Below are 25,304 nucleotides of genomic sequence, written 5' to 3'. Positions count from 1 at the left end.
GTAGTGTATTTTTTTAAAACTTCAGCTATTGAGTTTTTCATGTCTGACTGGTTTTTTTACGTTTTTTAATTAAAAAATTATTTTAATATTTTATTAATTTCTGAAAGAGACAGTGTGAGCAGGGGAGGGTCAGAGAGAGAAGGAGACACAGAATCCAAAACAGGCTCCAGGCTCTGAGCTGTCAGCACAGAGCCTGACGCGGGGCTCAAACCCACGACCCATGAAATCATGACCTGAGCTGAAGTTGGACGCTCAACCGACTGAGCCACCCAGGTGCCCCCCTTTTTTCTTTTTATATTTTCTGTCTCTTTGTTAAAGGTCTCACTGAGATGCTCCACTCTTTTCTCATGCCCAGTATATTTCCGACCATTACTTTGAATTCTCTATCAGGCATATTGCTTATCTCCATTTCACTTAGTTCTTTTACTGTGACTTTGTCCTGTCTTTTCATTTGGGACATAGGCCTCTGTCTCCTCATTTTATCTAACTCTCTGTGTCTATTTCTATGCATTAGAAAGGTCACCTATGTCTCCTGAGCTTGGCGTCATGAAGAGGAGGTCCTGTGGTTTCCGGTAACACAAAATCCCCTGTTCAGCAGAACCAGGCTTCAGCGTGTCTCCTGTGTGGGTCGTGTGCACCCTACTTTTGTGGCTGAGACTCACGTGCCTTCAGCCCAGCCCACTGCAGCGACCCACTTTGCGTGTTGGGGGCGAACTAGGCAGGGTTTGGTCCCCGTCCTGGGGCGGCCTTGCACTTGGGCAGAGTCAGCAGCCACACCAGACCCCTGCCTGCCTTCCGTCTGCCAAGGCCGCAGCTGCGCTGGCTGGCGGGGTGCTCTCCCTGTGTTGCCATTTAGAAGATTTGGCTGCTGGGGCTGCAGATGCCCTGGGGTGTGTGGTTGCCCTCCCCTCTCCGCGGGACGGGGGTCACGGTGGGTGGCGCCGGTGCCTTGCCTGCCGGGCAGGAGCCGCTCTGGAAGAACGCCTGGGTGCGGCGGCCTGCGGGGAGCAGACCCGCAGGGAATGCAGGCCCGGGGCGCGCGGTGTCGCGACGCAGGTGGCCGCGTTCGCGCTGGGTTCCCCCAGGGCTGGGCTCTCCGCCCGCCCGCCGGAGGGAAGAGAAGGGGCGCCTGTCCTCTCCTTTGCTCTTGGAGAAGGCCCCTAACTATCCCTACCCTCCAAGTGCGTGTTCTGAGATTAGCAACAAATCTCCTGCACGTCTGCCCAAGAGCTTCTCACACTGCTGCTTCTGTGCCACAGGTCAGGGGGTGTTCGTTATACTCTGTCTTTCAGGGCAGAGGCCCAGGCTTCCATCACCCTCGGGCCCTCCCAGAACTAGGCCTGCTGGTTTTTACAGCCCCACTCGTTTCCAGAGCGAGATGTTAGGGGGACTCCTCCGGCCAGTTTGGGTTCCCCTTACGGGGTCTCCTGGTGTGGGGTCTGCTCCTCTCCCTTCTCTGTGTTGTGTGTCNGCATGGCCTCCTCTCTGTGATGAACATGAGAAGGCTTCATGCCAGGTTGTTTTCAGAGTTAACTGCACACGTGTAGCAGTGACGTCAGGGGGTCGCTGCGAGAAGGTGAGCTCTGGACCCTCCTCGGCCATCTTCCTAGAAGTCTGTCTGTTACTTTAATTTGCATTTCCTCCAGAAGAGGAACACCTCACCATACATAATGNGAGGTTATTAAATATTAGAGATAATAATCCTTTACATGGCACATGTAATCATTTTCTCAAACTTACACAGTTTCGCTTTGTTTATAATATTCTGCTATCAAAAACATTTGATATTTGCAAAAACATACCTATCTTTTTATAATCAGCTTTAGCTCAGCTGGAAGTTCTTTCTAAACCATGGGTGGTATGTTATTTTAACTGATCTAAGTACACCAATTATACATGGACTTTTTTCAGAATGGATTTAAAAAAGAATAAAAAGGAGAAAAGAAGACCCAGCTACATCTTGTACTGTCTTCAAGAATCCAATACAATATAAAGTCCCTGGCAGGCTAAAAGTAAATAAATGAAGAAATACACTATGCTAACACTAATCCAAAGGAAGCAGGGGTTGATGTACTGATAGCAGACAAAACTGAATTCAGAACAAGGACACTTATCAGGGATAATCAGGGGAATTACATAATGAAGAAGGGGCTGATTTTGTAAAAGACATGAAAATCCTTATGTTACATGTTTAACAACAAAGCATAAAACCCCATGAGGTGAAAAATTTATAGAAGGAGAAATTGACAAATAAGCTGGAGCCTTCAACATCTCTCTGTTGTCAACTAAAGGTCCAACAGGAATAAAATCAGTGATGATAAAGATGCTGATCAGGGTGCCTGGGTGGCTCAGTCGGTTGAGCAGTCGACTTCAGCTTAGGTCATGATCTCGTGGCTCGTGAGTTCGAGCCCTGCATCAGCCTCTGGGCTGACAGCTTGGAACCTGAAGCCTGCTTTGGATTCTGTGTCTCCCTCTCTCTCTGCCTTCCCCTGCTCATGCTCTGTCTCTCAAAAATAAATAAATGTTGGCGCGCCTGGGTGGCTTAGTCGGTTAAGCGGCCGACTTTCGCTTAGGTCATGATCTCGCGGTTCGTGGGTTCGGGCCCCGCGTCGGGCTCTGTGCTGACTGCCAGCTCGGAGCCTGGAGCCTGTTTCAGAGTCTGTATCTCCCTCTCTCTCTGACCCTCCCCTGCTCACGCTGTCTCTCTCTCTCCTAGAAATAAATAAAACATTAAAAAAATTAAAAAAAATAAATGTTAAAAAAATTTTTTTAACAAGATGACTCTGATCAGCACTATCAATCAACTTGACCTAACTGATATACGTAAAATACTCTTTTTAATAATAGAATATACATTTTTCCCAAAATCACATGGGACATAAACCAAAATAAATCCCAAATGACCATATTAATATGGAATATTAATATAGGGAACTGGATATGTGGGGTTTGTGGGAATTGTCTANTCTAAAATTTGAAAATTATATTAAAATTATATATGAGAATTTAAAAGTATATTTAAGATTTTTAGTATTCACATTTAGATACATTGCACATAGAAAAATCATAACTTTGAATTTAAAATTACAATTTAAATTTGTTACTTATGAAGAAGTGTAATTAAGTTACAAGATACAAAAAGTTATTTTTTTACATTAGCAAATACATCCTTTAAATAGCAAAGCAGATAGATTTGCCTGCATCAAGTGTTGTTAATCATTATGAAATATATTTCAACATTTAATCTGTTCTTTAACTATGAATGAGATGAATAATCTGAGAAAATATTTTTGATACCTCTCCTGCATTTCTCAATTTTCTTTCGATGCTTTCCTTTACAGAAGAATTTAAAGATTAATATCAATGTTCACTAATGGTAACAGGCCATTGCATGAATATCACATGGAACCGTGGAGGATTATGGAGGACTTAAGGTTACCTGTTAAAATGCATTCAACAATAAGAAAAAAGTTATTGTGTAAAATGTCACCTAACACTTCAAATTATTATTTGTTGCAAGCCATTAAGAAACCAGTCAATACACTGTTTTATATAATGGGAATATAAATATTTCATGACAAAAGTCAGTGGTCTCCTGCTGACACATGATAATGTCACTGTAGCACATCCTTAGAGCTAAGTTCAAGGGAGTATATGGCTTAGAGTTTACCTGATTTGAATATGAAGGGCTTTCAGTAAAGTTCACAGTCCTTCATGCAGAGAGCACAAATTAGCGCTACCTTTCTGCAAAAATAATTTAACATTTAGTGCTCTGGGACAGTATTTTATCTTCAGATACAATATAAGTCTGCTTAGAATACTTGGAGGATGTGACTTATTGAAAAATCTCAATCTTTGCATGTTTTTACAGTCCAGTACAAGAATTATGAATTGTTCCGTAGATCAGACACAAATGATTGCTCTTCCCAGAGAGTAACCAACTTAGTGCATATTATCAAAAGATTATTTTCCTGAGCCAGTAAAAAAAACACATTATATTTTTATTTTCAGGCATTGCTTTGCTGTCATTTATTTTTCATAAACAAAACTGTTGGCTTTTTGAAAATTTGTAAATTGCTTTGTTTTCGCTGGGTAAAGTATGAAGAAACTATCACGTCTGAAACCCTTATTTTGTATTTTGTGCTTGTTACATATTGGATATAATTTAATTGCTGTAGATTTAGACTAACGGTTTTAACAGCATTGAGTTCATCCCCTCATTGTGCTCACTGCATTGCATCCATTACTGCACACTCGAGGCATGTATGTCTCCAGACAGGGCATTTTTATACCTTCTGGAATCCTCTCCTCAAACACAGCATCTTGATGTTCTAGATATTTAATAATGATAAAAACTTGTACCTCTCAACTATGTTTAATGGTGGCTATCACTCTTCTTTAGGTCTCTCTCTATAGCCTCTATAGAGAGGCTCCTGAATTCTCTCCCTCTCTTACCCCCTCCTTCCCCCCTCCCCCTCCCACCCCCTCCCTTCATCTTCAATGAACAGGACATTTTGCTCTGTGCTGCAGAGCAGAGCTTTTCCAGTAGCTCGATGGTGCACTGCGCAAGGCTTATAGATGTGTTAGAAGACACTGACCTCAGTCCTTGGGATGGACAGGTGGGGCTTAGAGCTTCCAGAGACACTCTGGCCACTCACTTCCAGGTTAAAGCAGGCTCGTTGCTGGCTTCTCTGAGGAAAACGGGGATGAGATGGAATTAAGCTCTACGATCCTGTGGGCAGCAAGCACTCACTGCTCGTCAGGGTACTGAGGACAACCACGAAAGTGCACTACCGCGTGGCTAGACACAGCCAGCTGCAGAGCGCACAATGTCCGGTCCGGAAGGGGCCTGCGGAATTTCTGAAGGAATCCCTCTTCCCCAGGCCCATGGACCTTGCCATTCAGGCCACGGTGCTGCTCACTGGGGACCAGGAGGCAGGGAAGCTGAGTGGGGCTCCTCGTGGATCACTCTTGAGGCGGCCACTGCCCAGTCTTGTCTTCACATACACTCAACACTTCTGTCCCCTGGCTGGGGACGTGCCTCCCTTGGGCTCCTCAGTGCTGGTGGAAGGGATGCTCCCACAGTGCGTGTGTGGGAATCCTGTGAATCAAGGGTTACTGTTTTGAAGTACTTAACGTGAAAAATGTTGATGATAACCAGAATCCACACCCATTGTTACTAGAAAGTTCAACACAAGGTCAGCAATTAAAGAAGACTTATAATCTTAAATAATTTTGACTTGGGAAATGTGTTAAATGATTAGTACATAAACAGCTCATATTTTTATCATCAACCTTTGGAAAAGTTTCTCATACATGAGAACCCACAAAACTGTGAGGAGATCACAACTAAGAATTGTGAAAAATTAATTTAGCCATTCAAAGCATAAACCCTAATTTAAGGGAAAAAATGCTTACAAGAATTTCAAGTATCTCCTTAAAAGCATGAAAAAAATATTTTGAAGTTGAATATTAATACAGCATTTTCTATTTTCTTACCGTTCTATAGCTAATTATTCTTTTTTTTAAAAAATGTTCATTTATTTATTGCTTTTTTAAAAAATTTCTTTATTTTGAGAGACAGAGCATGAGCATGCACATGCACATGACTATGCACATGCACATGAGTTGGGGTGGGGCACAGATAGAGAATCCCAAGCAGATTCTGCACTCAGCACAGAGCCCAACGCAGGGCTCAGTCCCACAAACCATGAGATCATGACCTGAACAGAAATCAAGAATTGGACTCTTAACCAACTTAACCAACCACCCAGACACCCCTGTAGCTAATTATTCTTACGTAAGTTTTTAGTAGATTGACGAGTTGGTTGCTCTTTGCACCAGACCCAGTCTGGTGGCTGGCCCTGCTTCCGTCTCTGATCAATCACAGACGCACCACTAGGTCTGAAAGAACTCCGCCTCCCCTAAGTTAGGTGAGCATTACTGAAATGTCTGCAGGTTAAGTTTGAGGCCAGAAGCACGTAGGTGCTATAGAGATGCAGACAGCTGCCAACTGCATTGAGCTGTGAATCAGGAAAAGCTTGAGGACGAGAGGAAAGAAATTCAGGGAAAGGACAAATACAAAAGAGGAAAGCGTAGCCTGAAGAACGGTACACTCACAACCACAGGAGCAGACGTTAACTCTGTCCATTTCCTCATGTTGTATTTCCCCTCGTCCCCAGCACTGATTTGTGTCCCCCACTAATAAACCAAAAGTGCTTTTGGAAATTTACCAATAGCTTTTCATTTCTCATGAGCGATCTTCAGGCTACATTTTGTTTGGTCTCGGGAGCAGGTGACATAGTGATTATTCTGTCTTTTCCCTTGAAATGCGTGACAGCATTTTCTCCCCGCTGCCCTCCTGGCCTGACCTGCCTCCACCCTTCCTGGGCTCTGCTCCTCCAGGGCACATGTGAGGAGGTCCCCTCACTGCCCTCCAGAGTCTTCTCCTTGAGCTTCCTTGTCCCGTCCGTGCTGTGAAGGACGCCAGGCTGCTTTCTGTTGGCTCACGCGTCTGATCATGATCCCTCTGCGGAACCTCAGATCCATACGCTCTCTCTCTGGGCGCACGTCCGCGTTATGCAGCCCCCAAGGCGCTCAAGTCTCCAGTCCTTACGTTTCCAATTCCTGCTCTGCAGCACATAGTCGTCCACCCCCACTAGAAACCCGCAGACATCTCTCCTTCTCTTGATATCTAAATTATATTCCCTCGGTCCAGCCTGTCAGACATTCCTAACAGTGTTATCTCTGAAGGCTGTCTGCTTCTCTGTGCCACTTCTTTTTTAAATCTAAAAATGGGAAAATACAGTTTATGAAAATTCAATATATGGACTTACATTAGAGGATGAGAACACAGACCATATGATAGCTGGCCTTATGTCTCTATATAATACCTGGGTTTTTCAGAGAAAACAGTGAGATTTACAGGGCACTGGGTGGATTGGTTGGTTGGGCATCTGACTCTTGATTTTGGCTCAGGTCATGATCTCACGGTAGTGAGACTGAACCCCGTGTCGGGCTCAGCCCTGAGCATGGAGTCCACTTAAGATTCTCTCTCTCTCTCTGGGGCACCTGGGTGGCTCAGTCGGTTAAGCATCTGACTTCGGCTCAGGTCATGATCTCATGGGTTCGTAAGTTTGAGCCCCGCATCGGGCTGTGTGCTGACAGCTCAGAGCCTGGAGCTGCTTCAGATTCTGTGTCTCCCTCTCTCTCTGACCCTCCCCTGCTCATGCTGTCTCTCTCTCTCTCAGAAATAAATAAAACATTTTAAAAAATGTTTTAAATGCAATGTTTCTAATTGCTGACATATTCAGTAAACATCAGTAGGATATTACGTAGCTAACTTTTAAAATATATTTTTGTAGCAGGTATTTAGACACAACTAATCTGTCCCTTTAAAGTATAGATGACATTTTAGCCCTTGAAAAATAACTGTTAATTGAACAGTTAAACAACTCACGTTACAGAAATACTGTTTTGAAAATAGATGCTTGGGAGTGCTTTTTGATCATCATGTGGGATTTGGGCTGAAAAAAAATGTGCCTGGGTCTCCTATGAGCCAAATCCACACACTTGAAAAACTGAAGACTATAATATTCAAATAAATAGTCCCCATATATTTCAAACCTATTACTAAAATAAGACTTTCTGATTAGAGTATAATTTAATAGAAAGTTTCAACACATACACTTAGAATACTTCATGGATTAGGCTGAAAAGTAAATATAGTGGCTGGATCAAAACTACAGAATGAGCGTCTTTCATTTGGATCTGTGTATCTTTTTGGTCTGTTTTCAACCTTGATATCCACTAAAAGCAATACAAAAACAAACCAAAATTATAACTAAGTCTTCAGACATCTGTATCATAAAGTGTTAAGGCAAAATTTCAAAGTTAAAAAGCACACATGAGTACATTGCCCTCACAAGAATATCAATAAATAAAAATATGCAGTAATCTAAAGCACATACTGTTATTGTATTTTATTAACAGATTATAAAAATAATATTTTATTAAAATTAAAATATCTTGTCAAAGTAAAATATTGTTGAGATATTCTTTATTTCCTACTTTTCAATTTCCGTATTCGCATGATGCAGTGTCCAAATATATGTTGGGTGATAATAAATATGCCTAAGTTCTGAGCTGCATTGTATATTCATTTTCTGAGTTGCATTGACTACATATAGGAGTGTATATTCATATTCATTGTACTAATAGAAAGGTGCCGGAGAGTCTGGACACCACTGTCGTCTCTGTGAAATGTTGGAAGTCCTTCATAAGATAGGATGCCTTTTAGGCTTCGTCCCCTATAAGCTCACTCATCAAGTCCTAGCTTGCTCTATACACACAGAATAAGTAACCTAAGAATGGACATAAAGTTGACCATTAGAACATACAACCACTCCTCAATGCATTTTTATATCCTGTCCATCTGATCCTCAGATTTCTCTCCCCATTTGATTTGCTCCGTCTCTGGCTTACCAGGGTGTTACTTATTTTATATGGATTCTCTTTCACTCCAACCAAGAGATTCTGCCTGCTTTTATGCATGTGCGAGAAATGTTTGGATTTCTTTGGTTTCGTACATTTTTTTCCTCTAGTTAGAAAGGAAGCTTCACTTTTCTCCACCCATCCATGTACCTTTAAATTCAGTGTTAACATAATCTATATCACATGCATAGTTTTTATTTTCTCAGGGTATATTTCATCTTCACTTATTTGTCATTTTCCAAAAAGATCTCTCAAGTAGAAGCTTACATTTATACAGGACAATCAAATAGTCTACTTTTTGTGCAGTACATATCCCTCCCCATAAACTCCCTATGAGGAACTTAGTTATCATTTTAGTCTGTGGCTGCGTCTGCCCACTATTTCACACAGATGGTAGCGGGCCGTAGATATTATCAGTCTCTCTAATACCATTACAAAGAACTGCAACAAATTTAACGTAGCATTCATGTACAACAGATTAAAATGTACTCGTGTTTTTAATCTATATTCATTAGGTATTGTAAAGATTTTAAAGGCCACATAAACTAGCATCACTATCACCATAAGAATAAACTTTCATCTGAATGTTGTTCCTTAGAAAACATGCAGTTTAAGCAAAGCTTTTTCCCCTCTATAATTTGCAAATGATGTTTTTATGCTTACAAAAACAACAGAGATCAGTTTTAGAGAAGTTTGAAAGTACATGAAAATAGGCAAGGAGCACCTGGGGGGCTCAGTCAGTTAAGCGTCCGACTTCGGCTCAGGTCATGATCTCACGGTTTGTGGGTTCGAGCCCCGCATCGGGCACTGTGCTGACAGCTCAGAGCCTGGAGCCTGTTTCGGATTCTGTGTCTCCCTCTCTCTCTCTGCCCCTCCCCTGCTCACGCTGTCTCTCTCTCTCTCTAAAAAACAAGTAAAACATTTTTAAAAATTTTAATATGCAAAAGAGAATGCAAATCACCCCTGATCCCACATCCCCCGAATAACCACTAATAATGTCTTAATATACATCTGATTTTGTATGCAAAATTTTATCACATACTTATATTTACTTTCTATACCACATTTTTGTACTCTTTTAGAATAAATTAAAAATATAGAAATAATCATATTTCAACAGTATATCTGGAAGTGGTAGTAACTGAGCACCTTCATAAATAATTTATCTCTAATCTCTCCATTGCACTAAGAGGTGTGCTTGGCAAACACTTATTGCACAAGACTGTTACGAACAGTCAGAAGAGCAGGCAGGTTTGTGAGCAGAATCATCTTGAAAGTGAAGTCATTATGCTCCATGTTATTTTTGTTAAAAATGCTATGCAAAATATATGCAGTCACAGCCAAGGCTATTTTCAAGGGAAGACAGTTGGATAGGGTATGACAAGTACATACAACTCAATCCTCTTAGGTGCTAAAAAAGGAAGGAAGGAAAAAGACCAGAGGAGAACAGGAGAGGGAATGTTCAGTTTACGACTTTAACTCCGCAAACAGGGATGCGTCTGATTAAGAATGAGGAGGAAGGTAGCGCTAGTGTAAATCACAGGAGTCATTTGAAGTACCAGAGGCCTGTAGAATGTCTCCCTTTACTTCCTTTCCTTGGACTTTCTCTTTCCTAACCAAGCAAATACTTCTAGTTTTTTATTATGTTAAGATTATTTTTTAATTACTTTCAATATTTATTTTTGAGACAGAGGAAGACAGAGCACGAGCAAGAGAGAGGCAGAGAGAGAGGGAGACACAGACTCCAAAGAAGGCTCCAGGCTCTGAGCTGTCGGCACAGAGCCTGGATCGTGGCCGAAGTTGGATGCTTAACCTACTGAGCAACCCATCTTCTCTTTTTCTTTAAATGGTAGTAATAAATGTCACTGATCTGACTTTTGTGGCATGTGTGTTAAATGACTCAGTCATTACTAATATTTCTACAAAAATGCAAATGTACATACTTTTTCAGTCATTAATTTTTCATTACGTTTCAGCTTAGGTCAGAGCCAAGGGAAAGATAGATCATTGGTACAAACCAAACACTTGACTGTTCTCTCAAATATAGATGAGAAGAGGAATGGTCAGAAGAGCACAGCCTTTAGGCCAGAAATATGTTGCTTGGAATCCTGCCAAGGCTGTGTGACATTGCACGGATTACTTACCTCCTCTCAGATTGAATTTTCTCATCTCTAAAAGAAAGCTACTTCTACCTAAATTGAAAGATGGTTTTAAGAACTAAAAATTACATTTCTTTTTTTTTCTTTTAGTTTTGAGAGAGTGTGAGAGGGACAGAGAGAGAGGGAGACAGAGCATCTCTGAAGCAGGCTCTATGCAGATAGCGGAGAGCCAGACATGGGACTTGAACTTAAAGTCATGAACTCATGAACTGTGAGTTCATGACCTGAGACAAAGGCAGCCCCCCAACCTCCTGAGCAACCCAGGCACCCCTAAAAATTACACCTCCCTCAGTAGTTTCTTAGTAAAGAACAGTTACAGCTATCGCTATTGAATTGTCCAAAATAAAGTTAAATTTAAAAATACCGAATGTGTATTTTGTAAATGTGTCCAGTGTAGATGTTTAAAGTAGAAAGCTCAATCTAATGTTCACTTTTAAAACTATGAATCATCTTGGAACAGTTTGGTTTTCCAAGTAACTTCTTCAATTCTCCAACTCTTAGATTAGTCCAGCTAAGCAAAGTGGCCTGTGGCTTCATCGTTAGAAGACATAGTCGTGGCTGTTAATAAACAAGGTAGAGGAGAAATGTGTCACTCAAAACCCCATTTTGTGTCATTTGTCATATTTATTTAATATGTACTATGCCAGGCTTTTTAGAATCTGGCTTTATTCAAACTTCTGCGCCTCCCTTACTGCTAGCCTCTTTCATGATTCCTATCTCTGGGCTACACGTTACTCCCGATGCACACTCACCTCTTCCGTCTGTCTGGAATGGTCCTCCCTTTCTTAACTAATGAAAACGCATCAGTGTTTTATATATAAGTCAAGCTCAAATATTTACTCTTCATGATGATTTACTTGGTCATTCCCAGCCTGGAACTGGTAGTAAAATGAAGGGATAACATTAGGGTGCAGGTAGACTGATGTTTAATATGGCCCTATTCCTCCCTTGAAGGAGATCACATCAGGTTCCCACCACTGACCTGGGGTTTACAACACACATCTCTGTACTCACTTGTGTATGTGTGTTTATTCACAGGGGTCTGTTTGGGGGATCCCTTCCTTGTAAGGAACAACTGCCCTAATGGATAAAACATTCGTTCATCCCCTCCTCATACCATGATTCATAGTGAATGTTCTAGAAATACATGACGGATGAATGAGTGAATGAGGAAAAGACTGCCAGGTCCTACTTGGTGACCTCTTTCAATTACAGTGACTCTGGAGAGGAATGAGGGACATAAAACAAGGAAAGTAATCTTTTTGGTGTAATGAGGATTCTGTGGTCCTGGAAGAGAGATAATTTATCAGCATTAAAGTCACGCACAGTGTCAATCAGTTTCATGGAGAGACCATGTGAGGTAGATAGATGACAAAAGATTAATCAAGCAACTGCTATAGGGCAAGATTAGTGTGCTGATTTCAAGCAAGGTTGACAGATAGGTAGAAAGGTAAAGCAATGCATTCCAGCACTGTTGCTGGAAAGAGACTGTAGCAAAATACATGAAAATTTAAAAAACCATCCGTTAATTGGGGAAAACTGTTCACACCTTGAGAAAAAACTAAGCCCTGCCAAGAAATGATTTAGCTAATAAATAAATGTATTAAATTGGTGGCATTATTCTGGATAGTGCTCTGGCTTCTTATAAAACAGAATGCCGTAAGCAGTGTCACGTACTTATATATGTATCTATGGAATGCAGTGTTTTCCAGGCATGCAGATAACTACCAATGATAGGCATGGCTCTTGAGTAATCACCAATGTCTGGAAACAAAAAGAAGGTGTAAAACTATTCGAGTCTTCTTGGGAAATTTAAGTTCAGGTTGATGTTGTAAGTAAATTTTCCTCACTACTGGAGAGAAATTATGAGCTGGTTCCATGTTATATAAAGGCAACCACTAAGGCTGTACCTATAGTTTTAAAAATGACCATTATGATATCATGGACTTAACAGTGATGTGTTGTAATACAATGCAGGTATTATCCCACTTGATATCTACTCAAAATACGATAGAAGGTAGGTTAGAATGAACTCTATACTGCTGGATTTGAGTTGGAGTAATCAGTGACCTCACAGTTAGCTTAATACGTGTACAGATGGATAGATAAAGAAGCAATTACAGATAGGTATTGACACATGGGTTAGTATACTAGCTGTGTCCCATGTGAGAATCTGTAAGCAATGACATCCCAGTAACAATGAACAAACTTATAATCAAGATTTTGGTTATTTTTTTTCTTTCATAGTTTATTGTCAAGTTGGTTTCCATGTAACACTCAGTGCTCATCCCAACAAGTGCCATCTCCATGCCCATCACCCCCCTTCCCCTCGCCCCCATCAGCCCTCAGTTTGTTCTCAGCATTCAAGAGTCTCTCATGGTTTGCCTCCCACCCTCTCCCCTGCTATTTCCCCCCTTTTTCTCCCCCACGGTCCTCTGTTAAGTTCCTCCTAATCCTCCTATACGTGCAAACATATGGTATCTGTCCTTCTCTGCCTGACTTATTTCGCTCAGCATAACACCGTCAAGGTCCATCCATGTTGCTACACAGGCCAGATTTCATTCTTTCTCATTGCCACATAGTATTCCATGGTATAGATGAACCACATATTCTTGATCCGTTCATCTGTTGATGGGGCACTTAGGCTCTTTCCATGATTTGGCTATTGTGGAGAGTGCTGCTGTGAACATTGGGGTCCATGTGCCCCTATGCATCAGCACTCCTGTGTCCCTTGGGTAAATTCCTAGCAGTGCTATTGCTGGGTCATAGGGGAGTTCTGTTGTTAATTTTCTGAGGAACCTCCACGCTGGTTTCCAGAGGGGCTGCACCAGTTTGCATTCCCACCAACAGTGGAGGAGGGTGCCCGTTTCTCCACATCCTCACCAGCATCTAGAGTCTCCTGATTTGTTCATTTTAGCCACTCTGACCAGCGTGAGGTGGTATCTCAGTTTGAAGATTGCCTATTAGTCTTTTTGATTGTTTCCCTTGCCGTGCAGAAGCTTAAGATTTTGGTTCTTAAACATCATTCTCCTATTAACGGAAACAGGACTTCTTGAAACAAGTATTATGTTATGACTGAGACAGAATCTAGACAAGATGACCCTGGGTCATACTATGTGACTCACTCCCAAGGTATAGAATATAGGATGGAAAAAAGTTAACTTTACAGTGAAGAAACCTTGCAAACACACTTTAATCAGCCGATGAAGGTTATCACAAGCAATATCAATGGGAATAGTATGGATCCCCTGATATGAGATGATAAAGAAAGACACTTAACCTCTGTTGTATGCTTATCAAAAATCTATAACCCCAGTCTAATCATGTGAAAAGCATCAGACAAATCCAGATTGAGGGAGATTCTATAAAACACCTGAAAGTACTCATCAAACTCTCAAGGTCATGAAAAACAAAGAAGATGAAACTCATAGAATAGAAGAGAGCAAAGAGGCATGACAACTGAATGCAATAAAGTATACAGAATTAGATGCTGAAACAGGAAAACACATTAATGGAAAAACTGGTAACATTCAAGTAAAGTCTGGGGCTCAGTTAACAGAAGCATGCTGGTGCTGGTTTCTTAGTTTTGAGAGTGGATCAGGGGGATACACGATGGTAACATTATGGGAAACTAACTGAGTGATGTAGGGAAACTGATATCTTGGAAACCCTTCTGCACATCACAAATAATTCCAAAATGAAATTTACTTTTAAAAAAAATCTGACTTGATTTCCTAATATAGAAAAGGACCATTGAGGCTTCTGTCTGTGGTTTTTAAGTTATCATGATGATGTCATCATTTTAACAGTGATGTTATATTTCAGACATTACTCTTTTTGATACCTAAGTTTTCCCATTTTCAGCCAATGTGAATATCCTCCAATTGGATGAAGCCCTGAAAACTTTTGACATGATCTCGGTAATTAAGCTTCGTTGCTTTCTGTTACGACGTGTTCCAGCGGTATCTTGTGTAATTCCTTCCCTGGGCTTGGAATAAGTCATTTTTCCAAGGAACGTGGATATCTTTTAGTAGAAAATGGTATCAAGTACTACAAATGGCATGCACGGGGGTGCTGATTTTTAATAGGTTGCTATTCCTTTAAAAAAATTTTTTTTTTTTTTAGAGAGGGAAAGGAGGGGCAGAAAAAGAGGGAGAGAATCCCAAGCAGGCAGTGCACTGTCAGCATGGAGCCTAACGCAGGGCTTGATGTCCCGAGCCGTACGATCATGACCTGAGCCAAAACCAAGAGTCAGACACTTAACCCACTGCACCACCCAGCTGCCCCAATTAATCGTTGTTTCTAATCCATTAGAGTGTGTAACAGAAAAATACATATTTTATGGAAAATATAAAATGAAATAAATCATAATGCAACTTCCTATTCAAATTGAGAACCACTGGGTTTTTTTTTTTTTTTTTTACTTATCCTCTGATTTTAAACATGTATCACTTTTCTTAAATCTTTCCCGACTGCACCAGTATAAGCATTTATTTGCTTTATGCAACTGTATATAAACTGAATAGCAGTATGAATACTAGCATCAACAATACGATTCTTGAAGGAAGGGTAAGCTGTTTTCTGCACTTATTTTTGTCTCTAGGAGATACCCTGTGGAGAGGATAAGCCAGAGTTCTCTGTTTTAAAATAAAGTGAAATAATGCAACTCCGAGTAGATTTATTTGCTTCTTTCTCTCCGTCCTGATTTTCTCTCCCTACAGGAACTATCCCTCCTTTTAGATAAATGCTAGCGTGCTGCACACTTGTCTCTATTTTGCTTTTTCTCACATAATACATCTACAATGATCACTCCACGGCGGTATATAAATGACCTCCTCTGTCCTTGAATAACTTCACACCGCACTGTATGGATATACCGTCGCTCAGTACCATCGCCTCCCCTCAACAGACATTTGGGCTGTTTGTGTTTTGCTCTATCAACAGGACTGTGATAAAAAGCTTTGTGCGTGCCACGTGCATCATTCTGCTCTGCATTTTTAGGATCGAAAACTGAAAGTATGACTTGAGGGTCAAATGGTAAATTTTTCTGTTACTATTTTGTTCACGTAGTCTCTTTTCACCTAGGCTTTGTCTCCAGCTCCCACATTTGTCGCCCTGCCTCTGGCCTAATAAGGATTTTTAATCTAAAATGCAAATCTGGTCATTTCATCCCTCTGCTTCTAGACTTCCATGACGTCTCCCTCTTGACGAGATGGAGATGAAGCTTTTGAGTGAGTCACCTGACAGCCATTCCTTCCTCGTTTCGCTTTCTAGGCTCACGTCCCGCAGGCCCCCTGATATAACCTCTCCAGTCACAGCCAACTGTTAGAACTTCCGGAAAGACATATATACGCCCTCTCATGTGTTGCACATAAGTGTCTGTCTACCTGTTCACCTCTACACAGCCATAAGCATTCGGTTCAGCTTCTCTGTCTCTGTGAGCTCTTCCTAAATTTCCCCCAAATCAAAGTTAGTTTTCCCATTTTGCCTCCGCGATGCTCTCTGTGCCTCCCTGTATTGGAACCTTGGTCACGTTTTTCCGGCAACTCATTATTAATTACGATTTCCCATGATGTGGATTTGCCGCAACCGTGCTGTTAAGTAATGTCCAGGGTAACGCAGCCAGAGAGCACACGGCCTGTCCTCTGAACCTAGATATTATTACTCTAAGAGTCAGAGGTCTTTTAAGTAGACTGGACTACTTTTCTATATATTGGGGATTCTCCCATTTTACTTTTCAGCTTCCAGACCTCTCACTGTACTTGAAGCTCATTGCCTCAGTAGATTTTAATGGAGACAGTGTGGTCTCTGACATCAGACAGACTCGAGTTTTATCCTTAGCTCTTGGCTTTAACAATTACTAAGAATAAGAATCTTTAACGTTTAGGGGCAGCTGGGCATCCCACTCTTAGTTTTAGCTTAGGTCATGATCCCAGAGTTGTGGGATCGAGGCCAGCATCGGGCTCCGCACTGGGCTCCTCTGCCCTCCCACCTCCCTCCCACTGCTTGTGCTCTCTCTCTCTCTCTCTCTCTAAAATAAAATTAAAACAATTTAAAAAGAACTTTTAGCCTTTGGATAAGTTTCTTAGTCAATATACCTCAAATTTTCTGTAGATCATGTGGTATATATATACATATATATCACGTTTATATACGTGTATCATGGCATGTGATATATATGGCACGTTTCTGAGGGTTCATAAACATCAGGAACCTCCCAACGACAGGAATTTTGCTTTGTGCCCCGGTATTTCTCAAGCACGTAGACAGCAGACCTACATGGTAGGTGCACAGTACACAGCTCTTTGTGTGAATAATCTGTTGCAAAGCCCATTCCCGGGCAAACGTGCTCTTCACCCAAAGCTCCTTTTCCCAGCTGACGGTATGACTAGCCCTCTGATTTCTACCACTCCTTTTTCGAGCATTCAGATTTCAAACTCAGGGGTATCCTTGACCTTAAATATGTGCCACGCTCCCCATGTCCCCATGCAGCTGGAGTCTGTCCCCCACCCGTCAGCTCTGCTCACCACTGGCTCTCTCTCCCTTGCTCAGCCTCTTTCCTTTCTCCTGTCCCACTGCGGCCCCATTCCCTGTCCCCGGACTGACTTTCTGAAAGGGCAGCCTCTAAACTCGCTCCGGCTCCTGCCTTTCCTGGCCTGCGGCCACAAACCGCCCCCTGACTCCCACCCCCAAACATGTTCCCTTTCTCAAAGTGTCATGCTTGATGATACTATTACTGATTACACTATAGGGAATGAGTTTAAGTAAATAAGACGAAAAGAAAGTCACTGTTATTGTAAAATAGATATCAATAAACAATATAAATATATGAGGCAGCTCCCCGTGGACAGGATCCAACATCCCGGCACCTCAGTTGGTGTGCCCCATAAATGGTCCAAGCTGACTTTCTTACCAACCTCTCCACTCCCAAGTTTGTGCCCAAAACAGCTCAACGCAGTGTGCTTTACACCCTCAGGTTCTTGGGCGCCATTTTTTTTTTACCTCGTCAGCTGTATCTGTATCTACAGATGTAGCCATGTCTCTGCATTTACCTCTTCTCATTGAGCTCTCTCGAGACAGTCCTGGGCTCCTCGATCCGTTGACTCTGTGTTCCACGTGGCCCGTGCTCTGACACTGCGGGGGCTCTGCGTCCAGGTTGCGGCTCTTTCGTCTGCGGATTTTCCGCAGCGCCAGGCTCTTCCCGCAGCAGAACCTCCGGCCCAAATGCTGGCTGAGCTGGCCTCACAGCATCAGAGATCTGGGATCTTGCGAGGAACCTTAGACATCCTCCGGTGTGGTACCTTCATTTAATGTATTAGTAAATTGCAGTTCAGAAAATCGTGAAAATATTTACTTAAAACAGCATGAAAGCAATAAAATCAAGGGTGCATATACACTGTGGTTTTGCTTCTCTTTGTTTTTTCTCAGCTGGTAATAGTCCTCTGAATTCATTCTCATGTAGCGGGATCTTTTACCTTGGCCTTTACCAGTGCTCCGAACAGAGGTTCAAGTATGTTCCCTGTAGTAAGAGGTATATCACGTGTCATCATTACAAAATGGTTCAGAGGACCAGACAGTCAGGATTTAAAAGTGAAGGTGAGGGCTCTCCTAATATTCGCCATAATTTTATTCTTCTGCGTTTGGTCTTGAGTGCCGTTGATGATCATTGTTATTCATGAAGACACACAACCTGCCACAAGGCTGTGTCCCTCCCTTGCTAGTCAGCCCCTACACTCCTTCACGTCTGGTGCATCTGAAAGACAGGGATGACACAATGAGCTGTCTATTGAGAGATACAGAGAGAAAGATAATTTAGATTTAGAAAGTAAAATAGAGGTTTTTATTCAGTGGAAAATAGAAATTAAAAAAAAAAAACCTGGATTACTGGCTTGGAAAAATACAATTATGTTATCTGCGGTCCTATTAGCCAAGGCATCATCATGGTGGTTAGGTGAACAAGAAGTCATCCTCCATCTACTACATCATATAGGAGCTCAAATCTTTCCATTTCTTTTTTTTTTTTAATATTTTTTATTTATTTCTAGGAGAGAGAGAGAGAGAGACAGCGTGAGCAGGGGAGGGTCAGAGAGAGAGGGAGATACAGACTCTGAAATTGGCTCCAGGCTCTGAGCTGGCAGTCAGCACAGAGCGCGACGCGGGGCTCGAACCCATGAACCGCGAGATCATGACCTAAGCGAAAGTCGGCCGCTTAACCGACTAAGCCACCCAGGCGCCCCAAATCTTTCCATTTCTGAGAAGAGTAAACGTTGCTGACTCCCTCTGTGCATGGAGCGCAACTTGCCCAGGGGGACAACTAGGTGACGACCTTCCTGACTTGGTGGGTTTTAAAATTTTAATTTGACTTCAATTGAACTTGAATTTTACCTGGCCTATTTTATTTTCTTCTAAGAGAAACAGAATATTATTTACAGCCTTGGTTTTTACAGTGACAGAAAAAACAAAAGCTTTTCAACTCCAACCTGACTCGCAAGACTAGTGTTATAAACTGAAATGACGAATGCGTGATTTGTGTAATCCAACTACTCCCAATTAGGTTGTTGTGGTTTTGCTTTCTTTTCTTTTCTTTTGTCATAACACTCTGTGGTGAAAAGTAAAAACAACTACCAAAAGATGTGACATTACAAGTAAAACTCAGAACTTAAAAAAACAAAACACTGAGGAAAAGCACTCTGAAGTTTTAGAAGGGATGAAGCCTTACCAGGTGGGGGCCTTGCAAGAATTCGCCTTAATCAAATCCATTCTGTTCTTTTCCCAAATGTTGCCAGAGGTGAACGTGGGCCCTTGCTCTATTCTTTGGTAAAATGTAATGGGAAACACTACTTCAGGCTCCCTAACGGTGAAGCATGGCTCTGAAGCCCCGGTGAACTGATGTGACCCCGCTTTCCAGGCTGTGAAACTGTTCCATCCGACCAATAGCACCCAAAGAACTGTGCAGATTTAAAATACTTTCTCTCGCAGTTTAATGAATCAGGGGATGGTGGCCGCTGTCTGGATCAGGACACCTCAGACGGTACAGAGGAAATCAGACTCCTCCTGCACTTCATTGCCACCACTGCCTGCCTCTCTCTCTCTCTGTCTCTCTGTCTCTGTCTCTCGGGTGCGGTACAGACTCCATCCAACCCAGCCTGGAGGAATGAACTCTTGCAGGCGACCCGGGGGCAGGGGAACCCCGGAGCTCTAAAACTTTCTAGGATGATCAGTGTTCTACCCAGTCAACCCAACATTGACAACATCAACCCAGTGCTTGGTCTTGGGGGGCTGGCCTGGAGTGAAGTGACTATTCCAGAGCCCTGACTAAGAAACCCGTGCCTGAAGCATACCCCACTTTTCCGTCATCAGACCCCGGAGCCCTCCTCCTGCCCCTCGTCAGCCCCCCGGACTGTGCGCGCCTTGCCCTCCAGGCGGGCGGCGGCACGCACGGAGTGTCCCCCAGAACGGGCTGCGGTTCGGAAAGGGGGCGTCCCTCCCCCTGCTCTGCCCTGCACNTCCCCGCGAGCCGCCGCCAGACGCGCCACCACCATCTTCTGCATGTGCAACCTTAGCAGCCGGACGCGAAGCGCTCTCGGGGCTATGGAGACTGCGGGAAAAGCCGGGCCGCGCGCGATGGGCTGCTGAAGGGGCGCAGTGGGGACCACCGACCGCCCGCTCCTCTCTCCTGTTTCCTCTTTTCCTTTTTTTTTTGGTCGTTTTTAATTTTAGCGCCATCGTGGTCGATGCCTGTCTGAACGCCGTTAGGAAGAGTGCGAGAGAAAGAGAGCGCGCGCGGGGAGAGGAGAAAAGAAGATGAGGATTATTTGCAGGCAGATTGTCTTGTTGTTTTCTGGATTTTGGGGACTCGCCATGGGAGCCTTTCCGAGCAGCGTGCAGATAGGTGAGCCGTGCCCCGGCGGGGCGTGCATGTGGGTGTCGGGGCAGGCCCCCGAAAGTGAGTCCGGCGAGTTGCCGGGGAGCCGTTCGGGGATTCGGGAGAGTCCGCCTCTGCCTTCGCGTTGCCCGGCGCGGAGCCTGCGTCCCCCTCCCGGTGCAGGGTCGCGGGGAATATGCGCGCCCTGCGCACCCGCGCCTCCGCGCCCTGCTCTCACGGCCGCCGTGGGCGCACGTCGCTTAAGTGGGCTTGGAATAAGTTGGGGGGGAAGCCCCTCCGTGGGGTCTGATTACAGGCGGTGTGGTCTTTTCGTCCCTCTCCGCGGAGCGCGAAGGGATGGCGAGTTTGGCGGACGTATTGTCATCATTATTACTATTTCTATTGTTGTTGTTGTTATTATTATTATTATTATTATAATATTTTGAATGCACTTCTTCCCCTGCCGGACCCCGCAGCCTTCTGGCTGCTCCAGGAAGACACGGTTCGGGCAGAAAGCGCTTCCACCCGCACCCCCGCCTGTGCCCGCCGCTGGTTAACCCGTTCCAAAGTTAGGTCGCTGTGCTTCGCAGAGCTCTGCCTCGCTTTATTTTGTTTTCGTCTTGAATCTTCGGCCCTTAGGCCTCCGACTCGACCGTGTCGCCAGGGCCCCTAACCCAGGCTCGGCTTTGGGTGCTACTCCCTCCCTGGCGTTTTGAGGGGACGCAGCTATTGAATTTCTTCCAGCCGAGCCTCAACACCGCATCATCCCCGGGGTCTGTGCAGAAGGCGAGCGGCTGAGGCTCGGTCCTCGGGCTGCAGGGAAACAAAGTTCGTTTCTCCTCGCGTTCCCCGCGCCCCTTCATTTCCGAATCCCGCTGCGGGGCCTCCGCGGGGTTCCTCCGCTCGCCCCCGGGAGAAACGCGCCCGCCCGGCTGGTGAGGCAGCGTGCTGGCCGGCGTGGGGAGCGCGGGACGGAGGGGCGCGCGGTGGTCTCGGAGGTCGCTGCCCGCGACACACCGGGGCCGCGGCGAGCTGAGCTGCCCCGACCCCAGAATCGAAGCGTGCGCCTTAGGGACAAAGGGCGGCCGCAGGACCGGGAAGCTGCCTACCTGACTGTGTGTGTGTGTGTGTGTGTGTGTGTGTGTGTGTGTGTGCGCGCGCGTGTGTGTGCGCGTGTGTGCGCGCGCGCTGCTGAATGACAGTGGATTTGACCTGCTCGGGCGGGGACTGCATTTCCAAGAGGAAACGTTGAATGTGCTTTTCCTGCTGTTTTTAATAGGTGGCCTCTTCATCCGAAACACAGATCAGGAATACACGGCCTTTCGATTAGCGATCTTTCTTCATAACACCAGCCCCAATGCGTCCGAAGCTCCTTTTAATCTGGTTCCTCATGTGGACAACATTGAGACGGCCAACAGTTTTGCGGTGACAAATGCTTGTAAGTAAAACATAAGTTGTGGATAAATGAGAGGAGAATTACAGAGAGGCCGCACGGCCCCCCGTCCCCTTTATCATCATTATTTTAAACATTGGTTTTGAAGGAAACGCAAGATTCTTACAGTTGGCTGTTTCCGGAGCAAATCAGAATTAAAAACAAGATTTAGCCTAGGGCATATTCAGTTGGTGTGTCTTTCTTCCCTTCTTCCTTCTTTCTTCTTCTTTTTTTTTTTTTTTTTCTGTCCCGTTTCTTGTCTGCACAATTCCAGTTGACTTCTCCTTCACCATTTCCGTGTTATTCCCATTACCCGAATGCCAAGTTAGGGAAAATGCACCCAGTCTAGTTTTTTATTCTCTTCCTCTGTTTTTTCTTATTTGCCTTTCACTTGAGTAAGCCCACGTCTTGCTTTTAAAGAAGGCACATGCCGTCTTACCCTGGTGAAGGCAAAGGAAGCTTTGTTAAGAGCGAGAAAGAGAGGAGCTGTGGTGTGCAGGAAATACACTCTAGACGGGTGGTTGACGCTGCAGATGATCTGGTGATGTCACTGAGGCTGCCCTGCTCTTATATTCTGGGTTGTAAACGTCTCTTACTATCGTGTAATGCATATATCCTGTGGCTATACCTCCATGAATCCTTACCTGGGTGCCAAATCATGTCAGTCTACAAGTCACCCGAATTCACGAACCAGCCCAGCCTGATCTGTGATCCCACACGATGGACTCAACGGGTGACCAGACCTAATGCTGTAGGGGAACGCTTGCACGGTGCTCCCCCACCAAAGTACTGTATAACTTAATGTAAGAAAAGATAACCGATTATGCACTGATTTGAAACTCTAAAATACGATCAGCCACCATAGCATTTATGTAGCATTTTCCCTCTTGAAGGAAATACATGTCTCAAATATCTCCTCAGCTTTTACCTGCTCATTTACCTCTGTGCACAATTTCAGGGCCTAAGGTAATGATTACAGATTATGTAAGATAGATAGGAATAGTTTCTGTGTAGTTTTGCAAAGCAGTAATAAAATGTTTAATTTGAATTGTATTTTTATTATGATATCAGGTCGAGCATATTTTAATTTTAAAAGTCCTATCAGGACAAGAAAGCGTCCTAGACAAGTTATATTGAAAATAGGGGATTTTTAAATATTTGGAGGATATCTGCTTCATTAATTGTTTTAATATATGTTTTTTGCCATGAACTCATCTATCCGATACCATGTCCCTTCCTTTTAATTTTGGGTATCCAGCTATTACTTTATTTTAGAACTTGGCTTCATAAGGATGTCCAAGCACTTGACATTTTTGTAAACTGCCACAATTGTGTTCTTTTGCTGGGATTCTGTAGTTGCTACGAGCAATATTTAATTAGGAAAAATTATTTGCTGTGTTTTGTGATAAAATCAATATTATAGCAGAGGAGGGAGTTACTTTTAAGCAGAAACATATGTGAATTAGAGCCATGTTTGTGGACAGTTATTTTTGCAGATTTTATCAGCTATTAGTTTTGTGTTTCAAGTTTTGAAAGGAATGTCCACATTTCAAATAGTTCCAGATATAAAGCGTTCTGCTCGGTACCTGAATATTATTTCTTTTCTAAATTATTTTTTCATGTCTGTCCTGAGATACTATCAACAAAACATTACTAAGTTTAAAAATAAGTCGTGATCCAAACATATGTGACAGTGCTTTGTCGACAGCAAACTCCTATTTAAATATTAATCTTTATTACTAAATTTTGAAAGACTTTCTGGAAAGTGGCAGATATATTAGCCTTACTAATATATCTATTACAAATTAAGTTCTTAAGTATTCTGAAGTTTGTAGTGTGACACAGCTATAAAAACCATGAGGTGCTGATCCTTTCTTACCTCAAATCATTTGTTAATCTCCTTCAGGATAATTTTAATTAGCATTATTTTTTATGTAATAAAAATTACATAAAGCATTACTGCTAAAGTTATCTGTAAACATGAGAAACTGACAAGATGCGGCACACAGAATGAAAAATTAGAAGATATAAAATATAGTAAATATGGTATTTTTTAACATGTTAAGATTGAGAAAACTAGGTAAACTGTAAGACTGCTGATGTTGAATCCAAGTGTGATGCAGTGTTAATGATATCATGTTTTTCCGTAATCACAAGTAATTGGTTTTGTGTACATTTAAAACAGTTTTTCAAGAAATATAAATTGTAAATGAGGAGGAAACATTTTTTAGTGAAGAAAAGGGCTTTTTTTTTTTTTTTTTTTTGACAAATGAGTGTGCCACATGTCCTTAAGGCAAATCTAAGCAGAATTTGGGCCGGGGGGAATCAATTGTCAGAGACGGTGGGTCGGGGCATTGGTGTTTGTTGAGTGGACTGACCGAGAGCATATGCGTGTGTGGTTTTCCAGTCTAATTAAAGGTGAAACGTAAGCAGTAAGTATGAGGCAACCTCATCTATCAAGCTCTCTGCCTTTGGGTACAAAGGATAAAAATAGTATTCTGGAAAATTAACATGGAACTTGCTCCTCAGAGTGATACAGACTGGAGTTTTCAATTTTTCATGTTAGATTAAATATAAAGATATAATGTATGACTGGCTAGGTTCATTTTAATTGTGATTTTTTCCTGCAGTGGATTCTTGTAAAACTACAGGACCCAGCCTGTCTGTGAGTAAGGGCCATTGCACAGGATATGTATACACAGAAGTCAAAAATCACAGATTAGGGAATAAAGAGTCTTGGTCATCTATTAGACAGGTATAATTTCATGCTACTGTTTCTGTCTTATAAGTAGGACTTCTAAGAATGCTTCGGGCAATCTAAATATTCTGCGTACACAGTTTACATACAATGTTACTCTAGACTTGGGTAACTCAAACTTAACCACTTTGAGTACAAATACCAACTTCCTGGGGGGGAGAAATAACTTCGGCCTGTGTCTTATTTTATCTTTAATATTTGTGTAAGATTCATATTATTTTCCTTTTAAGCTGTTCACATTGGCGGAAAGTCATAGTTGGCTCAATGTAAACTGACGTTATAGGAAATACAGATAATACACAATGATGACCTATTTCAATAACAATAAAAAGTAGGTGTAATAAATGGCCCAAGTATTCAAATTCCAAAATGTGATTAAAAGTATGCCTTTATTTGTTGTGATTTATCCAAAGTATGAGGTATAGCAAAGTGGATATTTTATAACCAAATTCAATATGGCAGTACTCTTTCTAAAATGCCATACAATTGACCGAAATTAGCTATCCTTACAAACAGACATGCTATTTAAATTGGATATGTTCTTTGCAAAACATTGGAGAGCATCTGAAAGCACAGTGTTTTCTTGTATTTTCAATA

At 42.7% G+C, this 25,304-nt stretch overlaps 1 protein-coding gene across 3 annotated transcripts in view; it reads left to right on the top strand.

Annotated features, from left to right (window-relative positions):
- The first annotated feature begins 20,456 nt into the window (after positions 1-20,456).
- The window catches only part of GRIA4 (glutamate ionotropic receptor AMPA type subunit 4), a 378,264-nt gene continuing 373,416 nt past the window's right edge, over positions 20,457-25,304 (top strand). For all 3 annotated transcript variants that reach the window (XM_077769614.1, XM_077769622.1, XM_077769631.1), the window contains exons 1-2: positions 20,457-20,544; positions 21,797-21,955. In XM_077769614.1, coding sequence (XP_077625740.1) covers positions 20,457-20,544; positions 21,797-21,955 — 247 coding nt within the window. The remainder of the gene's footprint in view (positions 20,545-21,796; positions 21,956-25,304) is intronic.

Source organism: Crocuta crocuta, unplaced genomic scaffold (genome assembly GCF_008692635.1).
Source record: "Crocuta crocuta isolate KB4526 unplaced genomic scaffold, BGI_CrCroc_1.0 scaffold80, whole genome shotgun sequence".
NCBI classification, from domain to species: Eukaryota; Metazoa; Chordata; class Mammalia; order Carnivora; family Hyaenidae; genus Crocuta; species Crocuta crocuta.
Note: the sequence above shows the minus strand (reverse complement) of the source record. Positions and strands in the feature narration are given on the sequence as shown.